At 33.9% G+C, this 17,381-nt stretch overlaps 2 protein-coding genes and 3 non-coding genes across 12 annotated transcripts in view; 2 read left to right on the top strand and 3 right to left on the bottom strand.

Annotated features, from left to right (window-relative positions):
• Positions 1-17,381, bottom strand: part of LOC119071234 — a 33,872-nt gene that overhangs the window by 6,832 nt on the left and 9,659 nt on the right. For both annotated transcript variants that reach the window (XR_005086609.1, XM_037176068.1), the window contains exons 3-9: positions 1,337-1,429; positions 1,234-1,274; positions 1,106-1,174; positions 943-1,036; positions 782-881; positions 421-712; positions 35-350 (exon numbers count right to left, since the gene is read on the bottom strand). Coding sequence is in view for 1 of the 2 variants with exons in the window: in XM_037176068.1 (XP_037031963.1) it covers positions 35-350; positions 421-712; positions 782-881; positions 943-1,036; positions 1,106-1,174; positions 1,234-1,274; positions 1,337-1,429 (1,005 nt within the window). In the remaining variant the exon portion in view is untranslated. The remainder of the gene's footprint in view (positions 1-34; positions 351-420; positions 713-781; positions 882-942; positions 1,037-1,105; positions 1,175-1,233; positions 1,275-1,336; positions 1,430-17,381) is intronic.
• LOC119071424 lies at positions 1,589-1,707 on the bottom strand. The gene has a single exon (XR_005086649.1). It is a non-coding gene; the product is annotated as a 5S ribosomal RNA (ribosomal RNA).
• LOC119071423 lies at positions 1,926-2,044 on the top strand. Its single transcript, XR_005086648.1, has one exon. It is a non-coding gene; the product is annotated as a 5S ribosomal RNA (ribosomal RNA).
• LOC119071422 lies at positions 2,398-2,516 on the bottom strand. Its single transcript, XR_005086647.1, has one exon. It is a non-coding gene; the product is annotated as a 5S ribosomal RNA (ribosomal RNA).
• LOC119071259 (lipase member H) lies at positions 6,751-16,603 on the top strand. Of its 7 annotated transcripts, none has more exons than XM_037176113.1 (11): positions 6,751-6,948; positions 8,317-8,417; positions 11,693-11,792; positions 11,894-12,051; positions 12,163-12,229; positions 12,743-12,930; positions 15,574-15,678; positions 15,744-15,806; positions 15,869-15,916; positions 15,989-16,148; positions 16,415-16,603. In XM_037176113.1, exons 2-11 carry the CDS (start codon positions 8,363-8,365, stop codon positions 16,479-16,481), a joined length of 1,011 nt encoding a protein of 336 aa, XP_037032008.1. In that variant the 5' UTR covers positions 6,751-6,948; positions 8,317-8,362; the 3' UTR covers positions 16,482-16,603. The 7 variants fall into 7 exon arrangements, with proteins under 7 accessions (XP_037032008.1, XP_037032009.1, XP_037032007.1 ...); XM_037176114.1 differs by having other exon boundaries at positions 8,313-8,417; XM_037176112.1 differs by having other exon boundaries at positions 8,283-8,417.

The following is a 17,381-nucleotide window of genomic DNA, read 5'->3' as shown; positions in this document are numbered from 1 at the left end:
TTATCAAATTTCATAAAATTTGCAATTTACATACCTTGCGGGCATCCTTTTCAGCTTTCTGCTTTAATTTCTCCTCCTTTTTCTTTTTCTCGGTATTTTCATTCTTTCTATTATCGGCACGCTCATCGGATTTACTACAACTATTACTGAACAATATAAGACCACGTGACGTCGAGGGAATAGGATGATCTTTACCAGCCGCCATGTTCATTGTATTTATCGGTGATTTAACATTCATTGGAGCCACTTTTGAGCTAATGCCTGGCTTGGGTGTTACTGTCTTTGTGGGCCCTTCTAGTAGTGGAATATTTTCATTGGCAGCAGTCGGTTTTTGAGTGTAAGAAGCGAATCTGTCAAGGATACGTTCTCGTTGTATAATTGCATACACTATGGACAAAGGCCAACAAGTCATCAACTGACCTTAATTTCGGATTATTTAAGTGGGTCGGTGAGGGCATCGGAACTTTGGTTGGACTTCTAAATTCTTTAATAGGAGGCAAACGGTTTTGCAGTTCAGATAGGCGTCCTTTTGATTGATGATGTCCGTAGCGTTTATTGCCATATTGTGAATTTCGTGGAATAGCACCCGAACAACCGCTAGAGCAACTACCATGATGTCTGTGCAAATTATCGGTAGCATTTGTTTTCGATGAAACGGAAGACACACCTGATTGCGTAGAGCTATTGGAAGAGTTGGAAATGCTAGAGTTTCCTGCGAAACCAAAAAAAAGTCAGTTCCATCGTGTGCATCAGAACAGGTTAGCGTAAGCTGTTTTCATACCTGATATACAAGATGAACCGGAGCTCATTGAATACAAACTAGTTGATTGGGCTACACGGCCAGCGCCAACACTATAGGAACTAGGTGATGATCCTAGGGTCTAGAAAAACGATTTTGATTCGGTTAACTTTGGTAATTAGATCTCCCAATTTATGTCTTACACTCCAACTTTTGTTGGTACCCATTGAATAACTGCTAGCTGATTCTTGTATTCTCCATGTACCCGAACCGGAAGTAAGTCTATTTACTCGAGCTCTGTAATAAATAATTTGTGAATTAATATAGCTCATTACATACACGGCAGTTAGTCATCTCACACATTACCTGCATATAACACAACGCAGTGGTAAAAGTCGCTGAGCTACTGCACTCTGAATTGTTTTAACAAAACACCTGTGGTGACATACTGGTTAACAAACAAGCAATATTTAACACATTTCATATTATCTTACCTTCGACAAACGACTCGATGGCCACAAGGGGATGTTTGCATCTAAAAATGTAATATAGTTAATGGTTCTGGGTGTACTCAATTTAATGAAGAAAAAATCTTACAGTCGCTTTAGCATTGATACAAATAACGCACTCATCTTCTTGGGATGATGGGGGTTCTGGTTCACTTTCTTCAAGTTTGTTAAGTAGTTTATCCTGAAAATAAAAATTATTTAAAATTAGTTAATTGGCAAAACGATTTGTTTTTAAGTTATTCGAATACTAAGACTGAGAGTGCTCCAAGTCGTATCACAAATAATTCTTCAGCTGAACAATAAATCTGAAAAAAATAGTCAGAATTTCGAAAAAAAAAAATGCCAACGACACGCGGTGTTCCCAAGCGGTCACCCATCTAAGTACTAACCGCGCCCAATGATGCTTAACTTCAGTGATCGGACGAGAACTGGTGTATTCATCATGGTATGGCCGTTGCCGATAGTCGCATGTTGTTGATGGTTAATAAAATGAATAAAGTTGCACGTACGAATTGTTAACGCCGTAATTTCCGATAGACAAAAAATAAACGCCTGTGTGAATTCATTTTCTAAAAAACAAACTCAAAACGAATGTGTTGCAGTTGCATACATTACGGCGATTTAAACGTTTTATGAATTTTGTTCATTTTATAATCCAACAATAACGTGAGTCCTTCGGCAACGGCCATACCATGATGAATACACCAGTTCTCGTCCGATCACTGAAGTTAAGCATCATTGGGCGCGGTTAGTACTTAGATGGGTGACCGCTTGGGAACACCGCGTGTCGTTGGCATTTTTTTTTTTTTGAAGAATTTGTGTTTTATATTTATTATTAAAAAGTTTGTAAATACCGAAAAGGATATAAAATACAGCGACTGAATGATGAAAATAAGTTGAGACTAGACCTTGTTATTATATCAGGTAGATTAGATAATATATTTTGTGTTTCTATAATTTCACAACATCTGCAGTTCTGGAAGGCTATCGCACTCTCATAGAACTTCAAAACAACTGAAATATATTTTGTATTTTTTCCAAAGATTTTTCAATATTTCATTAAACGAAAATTGAACATTTTACTTGCAAAAGTTAGATAGAATTCATTGATAATTAATTATTAAAAAAAAAAAAAAATCAGGAAAAAAATGCCAACGACACGCGGTGTTCCCAAGCGGTCACCCATCTAAGTACTAACCGCGCCCAATGATGCTTAACTTCAGTGATCGGACGAGAACTGGTGTATTCATCATGGTATGGCCGTTGCCGAGAAGAGACGATTTTCTTGCACATATCTTTTATGGCTTTGATTTTATTTAGTGTTCAAGATAAACCGGCGGTCGGTGCGGTATAAGTGAGAACTTATCAGCTACACAAATATTTAATACTCAAATAAGAGTCACAATACAATATGAAAAAGATAAAAATAAGAGTTCACGAATGCAGAGTTGAATAAAATATTATTTATGCAATCGATTAATAAATGCTTTTTTAGGCACTAGCACCGTTATTTGCATAAAAATTTTTTCGATGTTTGTAAACAAAAGAATTCTTTTGTTAAAAACATCGAAAAGTTTTTCTTACAAATTACGGCAGACTAGATTGTGCAGGTTGGCCATTCACATCGTGTGCCTAGAAAATCGTAACTTGCAAGAAGAGCGACGTATTCCAATATGAGCTATGGCTATGGCTAACGCGAGTTGGAATTTCATATTTCTCTCGATTCCTCCTAGAGGTGAACACAACGTTTTTCATGCGTGCATAGTGTGATTGACCGTTTTTCTCCACGAAACGAAAACATCAATTGCCAATTGGTCATCCATTTTTGAAAACATAATCAAAGTCATATATGAACGATGCTATGCGGGTACCTAAATGAATTATGCGGGAAGGTAGATTTTGATAGAGAATAAATGATGGAGATAGTCGCTAACGAAACTCAATTTTCTCATGGTCATTGAGGGAACAAAATAAGGTTGGTCAATAGTACATTTCGTACCTAGGACTAAAAGTCTTTTTTAGCGTGTGAGAGGAACGATTTTCTATTTGAAAAATAGGTACATCGAATTGCAAATCCTTAAACTTCCCCGTACATTATAACACTCTCTTTTTGCTAGAAAACGTGTGTACTGAAAAACCATAAAAGGATTACTCAAATTGCTAGCTTATCAATTATAAGTAATAATATGAGAAAAATGCCAAGAAGATAATCTCTAATTTATAAGCCGACATATCCTTCAAAATTAATGTTGATCTATTAGATTACAATCAAAGATATTAATAATATTGAATAGTCAGAGGACAATGAAATGCAACGGAAGTAAAACCTTTAATGTTCACTTACGTTTATTTCATTTTACCGTAACGAATAAATGTAAACAGAACGCATGCAAATTATTAGCAGAATATAAATCGTTATCTTTAACGAGTAGTCTCGTGAGCTGTAGTTTTCAGGTTCAAGATTTTTGTTGCGAAGGTTGAATCTATAAGCATTTCTTCGGTTGCATTGTTTCAATAGTTGTGTGATTGCACTATACTTTTGCTTCAAACAAATGTATGATATACGGTTCGTGTGACTAGTAATTTTAACAAATAACTATATCGTTCGGATCGTATACTTGAGTCATGTAATTATGAGCAGCCATTAAAATGGGTTTAATTTGATTTTTATATTGCTATATGTAAGATTTTAGATAGGAGTACGGCTGAATATGGTTTTTATGTAAGGTCAGCAAATTGAACGAAAAAATCAAGTGAATAAAAGTTAGACTCGCCAGATCTGAAAAGCATTGTTGCGTCGAAAGGTAACATGTTAGTTTTAAAAAAATGCAGAAAATTCAATTTGATCATTTGATGTAACGCTATCTTCGCGTTCATCAAGCCTGCCCGAGTAAGACTATCCTTTTTGTGCTAAGTTAATCCCGAAATGGAGCCAATGGAACACATCACATCACATCACAATGGAACACAGTGACACATCAATGTATCTCTATATCTCTTGGCTCTAAATTATAAGCTTTGGTTATGATTAGTTTCAAAAATACCGAGGTTGTTCGTAACATTCTTATTGTTTTCACACGTCGTACAAGTCTTCATCATTCGTATACTGAAGGCATCGTAAAATAATGCGTTTTAAATTCATGCAATTTGACTTGTTCTTCCGTAGAAAAAAAAAAGATTTTATTGTAGCTAATAAAGGAAATAAAAAGTATATGCATGAGACTGTTAAAATTCTGATTATTTCATGATAAATCATATTCTGCAATGTATACATACAACCAAACCAGCCAAACGTTCTATAGTGTTTCGACAAGAAAAATTCATTCAACTATGGGATGGTTGCATAAACCCCTGTTCAATTACATTCGCAATCATAGCATTAACTGTAATAAAATGAATTCCATGTGCATATGGGACACAAACATTTCGTAATGTTGGGTAAGTTATTGAATTGTTTTTAATTAAAATGCTTGCCGTGATTATAAAACTTTTGGATTTTTTCATAAGATTTAGCTCTTTTTGTCATTATGGATTCAGATTCAGAAGAAACTTTCAAATTTCATCATTTCCACCGTAACGACTTATTCAAATGCACATTTATCGCAAAAGCGTCCTACCTACACCTTGTATGCACAAATCGAATACGTATACTTATGTTGAAGAAGGCTCTGGTCAGTACGCCGACGAAACAGACAAGCTGGCCAATAGCTCACTTTCGTAGAAATTCCAGTAGTGACCATCAGAGAAATTTTGGAAATTCGTTGAAATATAGGAAATTCTTGGAAACTAAGGAAATAGTTCCCTTATAGCATGTTCTGGTTAAGACATGTTTTCTATAAATTTTAAGATTAGTTCGGGCGTTTAGAAACAGTCTTAGATCAGCCTAAGTCGATATTCCAACCTGTGATTTTAAATGCGCAATTTTGTCAATTGATTTAAGATCGTTATTTGTACTGATTTGTATACACATCTAAAGAAATGATTCACCGCGAATGGAATTCAAATAATTTTTATTTACATCATTCGACTATTTAATATACAAATCAAAGTATTTAAAATGCACAAATTTATCTTTATTAACTTTTCTCGACAACGCACTTTTCGCTCGGCAGTTTGATTTCATTTTAATTCGAATTGACAACAACGTATCATGTTTATAGTCATTTTTCATTCAACATGTTAATTAGAATTCCTGACTATTATAGCATCTCGAAATTGATTTACAGTTCGAACAGTTCGATCTTCAGCACGCTCAAGGCTAACGCATGTCGCACAACAAAAGTCTCATACAAACATTATAACATTATTATAATTAACATGAAATTTTATCAAAAAATAAGGAAATAGTTTACAGTCTGGTTGTATTTGCATACTCTGTCGACAATAAAGAAATCTGTGAAGAAGATGAAATCACTAAAATCGGAAAATTTAAAATTCATAGACAGTATCTCGTCTTGTTTCATTGTATGAAGATTGTTTACAAATTTTTTATCACTTACACTTTCAATATGTTAAAATCAACAAGTTTGTTTATTTATGGGTCCAACTTTTTTAAGATTATCAAAAAAACAAAATGTTTTTCAAAAATTTAGAAGCGATAATTCTCTCAGTGTGAAACTTTTTTATTATCCGAAATTTTAGCTGTTCCACTCGGTCTCGGTAGAAAGAAAAAAATTTCGACTTTGTAGTTGTGTTTTGACTAAACAAAAAAATGTTCTTCGAACTCAACATATTTAAATTTCAAGACTTACTTAATCTAATCTAGTACTTCAATTCTTGAACGAAATTTTACCATTTCAACAGATTGATACAAAATCATCTACGTCTTCACTTTGAACAAATATTTTGCAGCACTCGAAAACGTATATCGTTTATTATTAGAAGTAAAAGATTTGCAATCCAACATCATCCGATATTTCGTAATTAATCAACGTTAGCACTTCATAAAAGATCAACGGACAATTTTCAGGGACACTACGGCATTGATGACCTCTTAGATTGCACAAGTTATAAGAACACCAGAAAAAATCTCTTTCTCTCCAATTCGTTACTACAACAGCAACAAAACGTGAATTCAATTTTAAGTCGAATAAAGCAAGACAAACTTTCTGATAATTTCAAGTAAACTTTCAAATAAAAGACAATTCTTCGCCCATTGTCTTTGCAACCAAATCTTATTTGAGAGTCAGTGTGAAACATTCCTAATTAGATCTCGACATTAACTTAATTAAAATTTACGGAAAAAAGTTACTCCAACAGTTTAATTATTATTAAATAGTTGTCTCACAACATTAATTGAATATACAGAGCCAAATACACAGCCGATGCATTTCTACAATGTTAAATGTATGCATAGTGTAGCTTCAAACTTTGTTTTTCCTCTTAAGTTTAACATGATGCTATTATGTATAAAGCTTATCGTTCAACCAAACATTTTCTACATACCCCCTCCTATTAATAATGAGGAAAACCAAGTTAAAGCATCACTTAATATGATGTAGACGACGGCATCAACCGTCAGTTTATATTGTTGGATAGATCCAAAAAGCACATTGACAAGAATTTGCAAGAGTTCCAACTGTTGTGTGATGAATTTTGTTGAAACGTGCATTGAAGACAAGCTAATTTGATTGATATTGAGAAACGAACCGAAGAATAGAAATAAATTCAGCGGCTTTTGTGTGTAAATTTTATTTCAGTGTAAGTGATGATAAAATATTGTGTAGTTAGTGACACTGTGTTAAGGAAAGAAAAAAAAATCGTATTCGGAAATTGGTCTTCGATACGTGAGCGCTCGTACGTGAACTTGAACTGAATTCGATTTGTACTTGAAATTGACGAATATTCGAATTCAATGTACCGAAGCGTATAGCTTCCACAACAAAATGTTACAAGCGATTCCTAATATTAGTTTTGATTCGAATACATAAAATGACTAAATCACCTATTCAATTTCCGTCCGAATTTTCATGTTTATCATGTTCAATATCATTATTTCATTTTCGTTGTATTAATATGCGGGCTGGTGTATGCAAGATATGCAAGAGATATATGTTATACATTGAGGCGGACTATGTTTCGGTTATTTTAATTTATTAACAAAACATTGGTACGAGTTTTGTTCGGAATTTGCTATTGAAATTGTATCTAGTTAAATTTTGCAATTAATGGAGAAAATAGTTTCGAATGAGAATGCGAAAATTGGATACGGTTCCTTGCATTTGCATTCCAAAGGAGGGGAAATATCAGAGGAATGGTGATGGTTGAATTATGTATGTATTCAATTTTACAGACTTTTCAACAGTGACATTGTTTATGTCTGGTTTCAGACTTTATTTCTTAGTCAGAAGATTTCACTGTCATTACCGATATAGATTAGCGGAAACATTCCTGGCTCACCTTATGCTCTAACTTTAAACTTAAAGTTTGATAAACATTTTCGATAAATCTTTTACTTCATTTAATGGAGTATCCTTTTGTACAAAATCTGTTACTTTTTTATTTGTAGAGAAAATCGGTATCGCTCAATTTGTTCCAAAATCAATTTATTTTTGCCATTTTTAACATGCATTTTGCTCTATTCAATGTTCGTAACCTAATTTGGCCGACAATGTCGATAACAGATGTGTGTATCTTGAGTCTAGATTATAGACGTTTCTATGAGATTTTCTCCACAAATCTCGAAAACTTTACTCAATTTAGGTAAACAAATAATTCCAATTTATGTCTGATATTAGCTATATTTCTATGGATAATATACAACTACCAATGTCGTAAATCATGACTACGAAAGAAACATGAAAATTTAAATGGAATACAGATTGCTCGGTGCACATAAATAAACAAAATTACAAGTTTTGTGTTTAAAAAGAAAACCAAACTTTTGCACTCCCAAAAGCATATACTTACTTGGTACTTAAAACAAAAACTTAAAAAAAAGAATTCCATGAGCTGGAAAATTTTCTCGTGTAAAGCAAATACTTTGAGTTATTTGTATAAGATTTAAGTTGTATTTATGGAAAATATTTTTTTAGTAAAATAATTTTTTATTAATTTTATGAAAGAAAGTGTCAGATAAAAGTGCACGAAACAGCTTAAACATTATCCGTTCGAAATGGTACTCAGCGGAGCTGGTTTGATGCTATGCTCCATATTTACATTGTATTTTGGTAAGTGAAGAAATAAATTTTCAGAGGAAAACCAAATTGTGCTTTGCACAATTTTCACGAATAAAGTTTGTTTTGAAAATTCGACAGAAAGTGTTATCAATTTTTTTTTAAATTTATGTTAAAGCTCGGAACGTAACGCGCTAAGGGATGTTAGAGTAAAATCAAATAATTCTTAAAGCAGTTGGCATTCAACCTCAATAAATTTTACCCTTAATTTACTCGTACATACAGCTTAGTTAGTTGTGTCCAAAATTTAATTAAATTTCCACTTAAAAATTCATACATAAAATAAGTACAAATGTTGGTTCTACACGTCCGTTTCATGTAAAAAGGAAATGGTAATTTTCGTTCAAGTTTTCGTTACCCAAAAACATGCTTCGAGCGTGTTTGTGTCCTGTCTTGTTCAAAATAACGAATCATCATTTCAAAATTAAATTAAGACAGAAACATTGTAGAAGTTGGTGTCATCTGGCATTATTGTTTTTATGGTTTTGTTTTTCTTCGGCGACAGTTAACCATAGTGTATACGAAGAGATTTGCGGTGTGGAATACAGAAAAGTATGTTGTTATTCAATTTTATTGGAGATAAGTCTGTCCTGACTCTATGATTTTGGCTTAGTCACTGCATTGACAATAGCAGGATTCTCTTCGGAGTATTTGAATTTTGATTAATTTAAGTCTACCAAAAAAGACGAAAAAAAACTAATGCTAAAACAAAACAAGTTTATCGAGATAAATTTTTCTCATCTATAAGATTTAAATTTATTAACGTTGATATACTCTGATGAGTGTTAACAGTCATTTTTATTATCTCCATCGATGCTGGAGCAGTAACAAGGTATTTGAAGGTGTTCAATTTGTATCTTTGGTAATTCGGACTGCATTAATAGTCATTTACATGCTTCTGATTGACCTAGGGTCGGAAGTGGGTTTTCCAACCAAGGAAAAACTAGAGAATTGGATCAATTTTCAAAAGCATGTGAAATTCATTACAAACCTCGCGATAAAAAAAAAATGAAAACACAAGGTTTTGTATGATTGTTGATCCGAGACGAAGCCGATCATCATCAACTTCAAAAAAAAACTCGACTTTTCAACTTCTTATCCCTTGTCATGTAAATTTACATAACAAAATGGGGTCGAAGGGTCGGGAAAGAAGGGTCGAGTTTCAGTGCGAATTTTGTTGACCCGAGGCGAAACCGAAAAGTAGAGTTTTCGACGCATATTATCATGTAAATACGCATAAAACTATGCTTCTATGATAGTACAACATATGATAAATGCTTAAAGACCTCCTCAACTTTATTTGATTCCGCTATAGTAATGATTTGTTTGTGTTTCATCGGTGTGCTGTCGTTATAGCTGCTAATGTAAACACATAAACATTACATCTCTCAGCGTGGAATTTTTATAAAAACGATAAGAATTTATTACTTCTATAAATTTAGGTATAAGAAAGATTTATTTTATTCGAACGGTTCTGTATAATATAATAGACAAAAACCTACTCGCAATGTCAACAAGTTAAACATTTAAGACGGTTCAGTGTTCATACACATTAATTAATCCTTAAACAATGACCTGGTCCATTTTGACCTTTCTGGACAAACAAAAATCTTAAGAAATTTTCCATTGAAGACAAAACATAATAATTACACGCTCATTTGTTGCGTTGAAAGAAGGTTAAGTTGAAACCTCTTCAAATTCTTGGCAAAGCATTTTTACAGTGACCTTTTACTTCATTTTGAAGAATTCTGTTTGTTTGACAACTGACCGTTTTGTTGGAAAAAAGGGCATCCATACTCAATCGGTCATTGTCTCAGTCATATCAGTACAAGGACAATTGAAAAACGCTAATTATCAGTTATGTATACTTATCGCAAGATATGACTGAAAAATCAACAAATTTATGCTCTGTTTACTTTCAAATACATTTGTCACACGAAGTTATGAAAAATCTACAATCATCCACTATCAACACCATCATTCACGGCAGATTAGTGTTATTACAACTTGAAATTACATAATTTTCGTGCATCATTTAACGTAACAGGGTGATGCTGATGTATATTTCGACGAAGTGTTTGAGCACTGAGTATGTTTGTTTGTTTGCATTAACATTTAACAAATGACAGGCACATTGTGATATTATTGAGTACCTCACTTCTGGGAATAAATGGTCTAAATTTTAAGAGCCTGAATTATGTAAGACAACCTTTGCTATTCTTCCATTCAGACCGAAACAATTTAGTACATTTAGTTCCAGACGTGCTGCACACCTTGGTTATTATCTATAAATCTAGTACTTCTCTTATTTACGTATTTCCTTGTGATGGTTATAAAATCTTCTACTTCACTACTTTGAACATTCAATCTAATATATTGTATAACACTACCAAGCTCATCGCTTATTTTAGTTGTTTTGTCGACAACAGATGCAGTTTCAATCGTAACATTATCAGCTAGCTTTATGAACGAAGAAAAAAGAAGAGAAATAGAAGCAATAACACCCTGTAAGAGCTACGCACCAGACACATGATTTTAATACAATAAACACAACTAATTTCAAGTTCACTCAATCGGTTTCAATTCATTCATTAAATTTGCGCTTTTTTTAAATAAAAATTTGAATTAACATGCGGAAAAAAACTTGAATAAATTTTTCAGCGATATTTTAAGTTTTGATAAACGTTTTTATTAACATCATCAGTTTCAAATGATGGTTCGTACATTTTTCTTAATTTGTTTATTTAACTTATTTTGTTTAACAAAATAGTTCAATGTAAAATGTACTATATCATCGCTATTAGCGATGTATAATTGATTAAAGCATATACAATGGTGCGGTGATGGTAGCAGAAGCAATGTATCGCAGGATTGGCGTTTTTCAGATTGTTGTTGCTGATTTTGCATTTTGGAATTTAGTATGCTTGAGACATAACATTGTCACGGAACTAAGTGTTTATGATATCATTTCTTTCTGTGTTCGTACACCATGAATTCTAATAGAGATCGTTGTTACGTGCTAGGTAGATTTTAGTAGCATAAGTGCACAAAATCTTTCGTATAAAAACTACAATAAAATTAGCATAATAAATCTGTCCTATTTCGCAATGCAGAATACAGAATTACGCTGCCTCTCGGAAACGAAAAAAAATCCGCAACAGAGTCAGGACTGCATAAAAAATAGACTGCTATAGTCTGAACGGCTACAGGACTTTAAAAAAAGAAAAACCTGAAAATTTTGTTGTTCAAAATTGTTTATCTACTTTCAGGAGGCTATCCTCAGATCTATTCACCTGCACCCCGAGGTGACTGTGATAATTGCTGTCCCATCCGTGAGCCCAAAGATATTCAATTCCTCTTATATACTAGGTGAATGAGTCGTCTTTCATTTCTGATTTTTTTGTTTTTTTTTGGTACAAGCATGCAGTCCCATGAAATTCATCACTTTTGCCTTAGTTCCTTTAAAACAGGTCCAATCCGAAAACAGCCTACCAACTATTTTTATCTGATGCAGCGCGCTTAAACTCGTCTCATCTGAATACATCACATCCGTTAAAACTGTATTTGCATGGATTTTCAGAACGGGCTGAAGGAGGTAAAGGACAAAGTGGACATGAGATACGTGATGGTAAGTATATATTGGAATTAGGAAATAGGAAATGTTATGTCTCTCGTTTTACTTAAGACGTTTCCAGAGAACATGTGTGAAAATAATGCCGTCGTTTTTATTTGATTTCAGCATTTTTAGAAACCGGAGATTTTAATGTTATATTGGTGGATTGGTCGCCACTGACTGCTCTTCCATGGTATTTATATTTGTTTTCAATTCTATAAAATAATAGGAAATGTTTTTGCACTTAGTGAAACTATTTTCTTAGGATAAGACTCGTAATGCAGTATCACATAAAAGTGTGTTCCACTTTACACTGTTAGTTTACTAAAGAATGGTAACAGTTATCTCAACAAATTCTTGAGTTTTTGTTTTGGCAAATGTGTGATTTTCCGCACAATGAGAAGGACAGTAGAGAATCACACAATCCAAGATAATAACTTTCGAGCAATTCAATACTAAGTTAATTTCTACGCTTAACCTTTTAGAAACGGCAAACGTATCTTCATTTAATATCGTACTCCCTGTATGTGAAGCAGTATTTGATACAAAATCTTGTACTTCATGTGGTTTACCACACATTTTAAGAGAACAAAAGCCAGATCTCCTCGCATATTTTTGTCGATAACCGTTTCTGAAAGGTTTTTCTCTAGTTTCTACTTCAACACGGGCTACAACTGAATATAAATTAAAAATAAATTTACACCAGGTATTCAAGTGCTGTACGCAACGGACCGAAAGTAGCCCGATATGTGGCCAGATTCTTACGATTTTTGGTGAAATCGGGTGTTCCAATGGAAAGTATACATGTAATTGGTTTCAGTCTCGGTGCTGAAGTGGCTGGCTTTATCGGTAAAACGATGAAAGAGTGGGATATGTTTCTTCCGCGTGTGACAGGTAACTATAATTTTTTATGTGTCAAAGTCGAAGTTGCATCTACACAAACAAACGAAAACAAAACAAAATCAACGACACATGAAATTGCTTCCCCAACGAGTTGTTGTCATCAATAATTCTTTTGCAACTTGTACGGTTATGATGAATGGCAACAAACTCAGCAAAACGAACGAATGTTCAATGCCCATTAATTAATATTTCAATTGACTGAGCATACAGTTTTCAATGTTAAATTAGCGAAATGAGAAATTTATAGCTTCAGCCGCAGCACGTATCGATTATATCAACAACCGCAGAAGTTATGGACATGTTTATTTCAGTTAGGAACTAATATACTGCCTATTGGCTATGAACCAACACCCATTTTATTGTTAAAATATTCGGAATTCTGTAATTCTGTTAACTCCTCCAACAAAACTAGTGAGATTTTTGTACTCTCTCCTCAACCCTTCACGAAAGCATTTTGCCATTTTATCGATTAACTTATCCGCACAAATTGTTTCTTTATTTCAATACGATAACTTTTCTTGGCGACTAAAGCGGTGGGCGCCGCTAAATAACCGTAACACTTTCGTATTGAAAGTATTGGAGTGTTCAGTTTATGGATATTAGAAGAAAGATGGCACAAGTCCAATCTTTCGGACTAGACATTAATCATAGATGTCCAGACGTAAGACTCAGATCCAGACTATTGCCTCATTGTTAAGGTGGTGTTTTTCCCACAATCGCCCGTTGCTCAGCCGACGATTATCCTCAAATTGCTTTCTACATTATTCTTGCATGTATGTAAATTATCAAAAATGCAAACGTCCAATTTTAATAGACCGCATTTTTATTATACCTTGAACTTAGCCGCAAATACGAGTTGTTTGGCGTGGTAAAATACAGACTTTTAAATTTAACAGCAAAAAGTTTCTTTTTCATCTAACTGAAGGCGTAGCAGGGAACGTTCGATGCTATTAAGTTGCCCCGTACATACATAATTTCACCGTACCCCTCAAACATTTTTATGAAACATTTATTGGTAATTCTGTGGTTCTGCATAAATAAGGGTATATACCATCATCACATCATATTAAGGAAATACTTTATTTTACCCACTCGCTACGTAGTTTTTTTCTTACTATAAAACAAGCTACAATTTGACAAACTATGTGCATAAAATATTGTTGAATAAAATTTGTTCATGGTATGACTACACTGTTGGTAGTGCTTTTCATGTACATTGTCTTCTGCGAGCTGAAAGAAAACTTTTTACAGATTCGTTTCATCCGCATGAAATTGTTGGACCGATTTCATAATACCTGAGCAGTGTTGGGAACTTTCTTTTATTGGCCATATACAACACTGGCAAATAATATAAAACCAAAGGCGTTTTTAATACGAAGACGAGCTCCTTATCATTTTCTTTATACATGTAGCTAGCGATACGAATGTTATACTTGGGGTATGCTAACCATAAATATATAACTTCGCGGTAGTTTCGTTATATTTACACGCAACTCATGAATAACTAATATGCAATCTAAGTAATGATTATCCACCTTAATATATTTTGATGTATTATCAAGTTAGTGTAGTGTAATATCCGAAATTGATGATGACTCCTCGTGTTTTTGGTCTGCTGTTGGAGGTGAATTTTTTGTTTGCTATGAAAGCGACGTGGTTAAGATATAAATGTTTTGTGGCATTATGGTATACCTGTTAATTTACGAGTAAACAGTATCTTGCCCTCTAATTGGTATGGAAGTAGTCGAACCCTGAAGTCAGTTTATTTTATTTATAAATGTGAACAGAAAGGCTTAACTTCCTGATTTTATTCGCAACAATTCATTGTCATTTCTTTTGACAGAATAATGAAGTGGAAGAAGTTTATTACCTGGGGAAGTTTAGGGCGAAAATTATTTAGAGTGAAAAATATTCCTTTTAGTTATACCTAGATGTTCTTATACATTTTCATTTTGTGTATAAGAGGGAGTAGACAGTTTAAACAGATTTTTACATCTGAGTTACGATTTCAGTTGAGCAGAACAAAAAACAAACAAGAAGAACTACTAAACCTGTAAAAAATGAGTGTTTCAGTGTTGTCTGGTACATTAAATATTCATTCATGTTGCCATGGTCACAATTCAATCTAAAAAAGGTTTACATTCACATCCCTTAGTCAAAAAAGGGATGTATACAGCACATCTAAATAGAGCACTATTATACACAAGCCGAGTTTTAAGAACTACGATTCTCACGTCTGAAAAATGCATCTTTCAATTTATTCCCAAAGTAGATTACGTAGAGATATTTATGTTACAATCCTGCACTGAGCGCAACAGAAAAAAAAACGAGAAATATAACGCTACAACACACAACGGATCACTTTTATTTGAATCGCTTCCAAAAACCAGAGTAATTTATTTTCTAATTTCTGCTTTTGTTTTAACCGCGCTTTGGAACGTAAACAGGATACCACGATGTAATATATCTCGTACCGCAAAGTTTTAGTTCAAAAAAAAAAATTCCTTCACAAATATTTCCTAACAGAAAAACCAATTTATTTGTGAAATGTGTCCACCAGCAATTTAGATTGATGTTGATGTTTTCGAACGAAAATTTATCTACCGATTGTACAGATTTCTGTTGATTTCATAGGGCTAGATCCAGCGTTTCCGTTATATAATGGTGGAAGTTCGACCCGTTTAAGCTCGTCGGATGCAAAGTTCGTTGACGTTATCCACACCGATGGCGGTCTGTTTGGTGGGTACATTTTCCAAAAATGTTATATTCAAGAATCGATTAACAGATTTATTTGCACGTATTAGGTTACCCGTGGGTTTTAGGTCATGCTGATTTTTTCCCGAATGGGGGAGTACCACTCCAACCCGGTAACTTTAATTGGATATTTAATATTCGTTTTTGTTTTATTATTTTGTTTGACCAAAAATAGGTTGTGCATCACAAGAGATTGCCAAAAATCGTTGGCTAGGTATAATATGTAAGGCCATTTGCGGAATAACAAAACTACAGTTCCGATAATAATCAATATTATTTATATGTACGTATACAGTTGGTTGTAGCCATCAAAGAGCCTGGGAATATTTTGTTGAATCGATTCGACGACCGAATTCGTTTTTGGCATCGCGCTGTGAACCCAGTGACAGCAATAATTCAATAAACAATTGTGATAGGAAAATGAAAGCCTTCATGGGGATGAATGCTAATGACAAGTAAGTGGCCATTAACATTATGCCTTTTTTGTGAAACCATTCGACTCTCTTTGTTGGATGAGAAAGTCCAACACAATATTTTCATTGAAATCATCGTGTGGCTGCTAGGAAATTTAAATTGTGCTCTGTAATTATCATGTCTGTTGAATGGCTTCTTTACGTGTGAATTTGTACTTATGTTATTGAGTGTGTAGTACTGTAACATACATAGTCACATATTACGGATGGTGTTGCATTAATTCGTTTGATATTCGTTATATTTTTAGATTGCGCGGAAAATTTTACTTGGAAACGAATAGTCAACCGCCCTTTGGAAACAACTATCATGCTTGACACGAAAACTATTCGTGTGATTGTTTGTTGTTTGTAAAATTGTCTTGTCAAAACAAAAAGCTTTCTGTGGTAATATTTTAATGAAAACGATATTTTTAAGAAATAAAATCGAATTAAATTTATCCTTATTGCATCATTCAACAACTAGTCGCGGCGCCGCTGATATTCCTTTGCTTTGGCTTTACAGTGCACGCAGTCAAAGTTCTGAAAGAACAGGTTAAGACAACCACGAAGGTGGTTGACACCAAGGTAAATATAGTGAGGAGGTAATGCCATTCAGACGAGCGGCCCTAGCACATAAGTTCGATGCCAATGACATCTTTTTTTAAAATGGTTGACTACGATTTACTTGTATTTCACAAAAATATTTTCGCTATCTCACAACAGATGGCCCGACTTTCTATTCCATTTTTTGCTTTCAACGAAGGGATGAGATGGCGTTTGTATCGAACTTTCGTGCCACCGCACATGTGATTCGGTTATACATGGCATTACCTCCTTACTATATTTACCTTGGTTGACACCAAATTTTATTAACAGATAGTGTGAGAAATCAACTTAAAGAAAATATTTTTCTCGAAAATTTAGAATTTTGTTTTTGTTAAGTTCCATTTTACATATAAACTTCGCAGCCGTTGACGCAATTGTGTGTCACCGGCTTCGTGATCAACTCAGAGTTGTCATAAACTGTTCTTTCAGAACCTTGCACGCAGTCACCTTATTAGCGAAAATAGTAGATTACATTGGACCCTGTGAAAGTCATTCATTACATGAGGGATCAATTTGTGATACGAGCGGAACTCACAAGTGTGTGTTTAAGCGCCAAGGTTTGAAAACTGTTATTTTTACAAGGGTAGAGTCTGCATATCCGAGCCGACGGAGAGCAAAATAACTTACAAG

The sequence above is a fragment of the Bradysia coprophila genome, assembly GCF_014529535.1.
Source record: "Bradysia coprophila strain Holo2 chromosome IV unlocalized genomic scaffold, BU_Bcop_v1 contig_144, whole genome shotgun sequence".
In the NCBI taxonomy this organism is placed as follows: Eukaryota; Metazoa; Arthropoda; class Insecta; order Diptera; family Sciaridae; genus Bradysia; species Bradysia coprophila.
The sequence above is the reverse complement of the archived record's forward strand: the minus strand, read 5'-3'. Positions and strand labels throughout refer to the sequence as shown.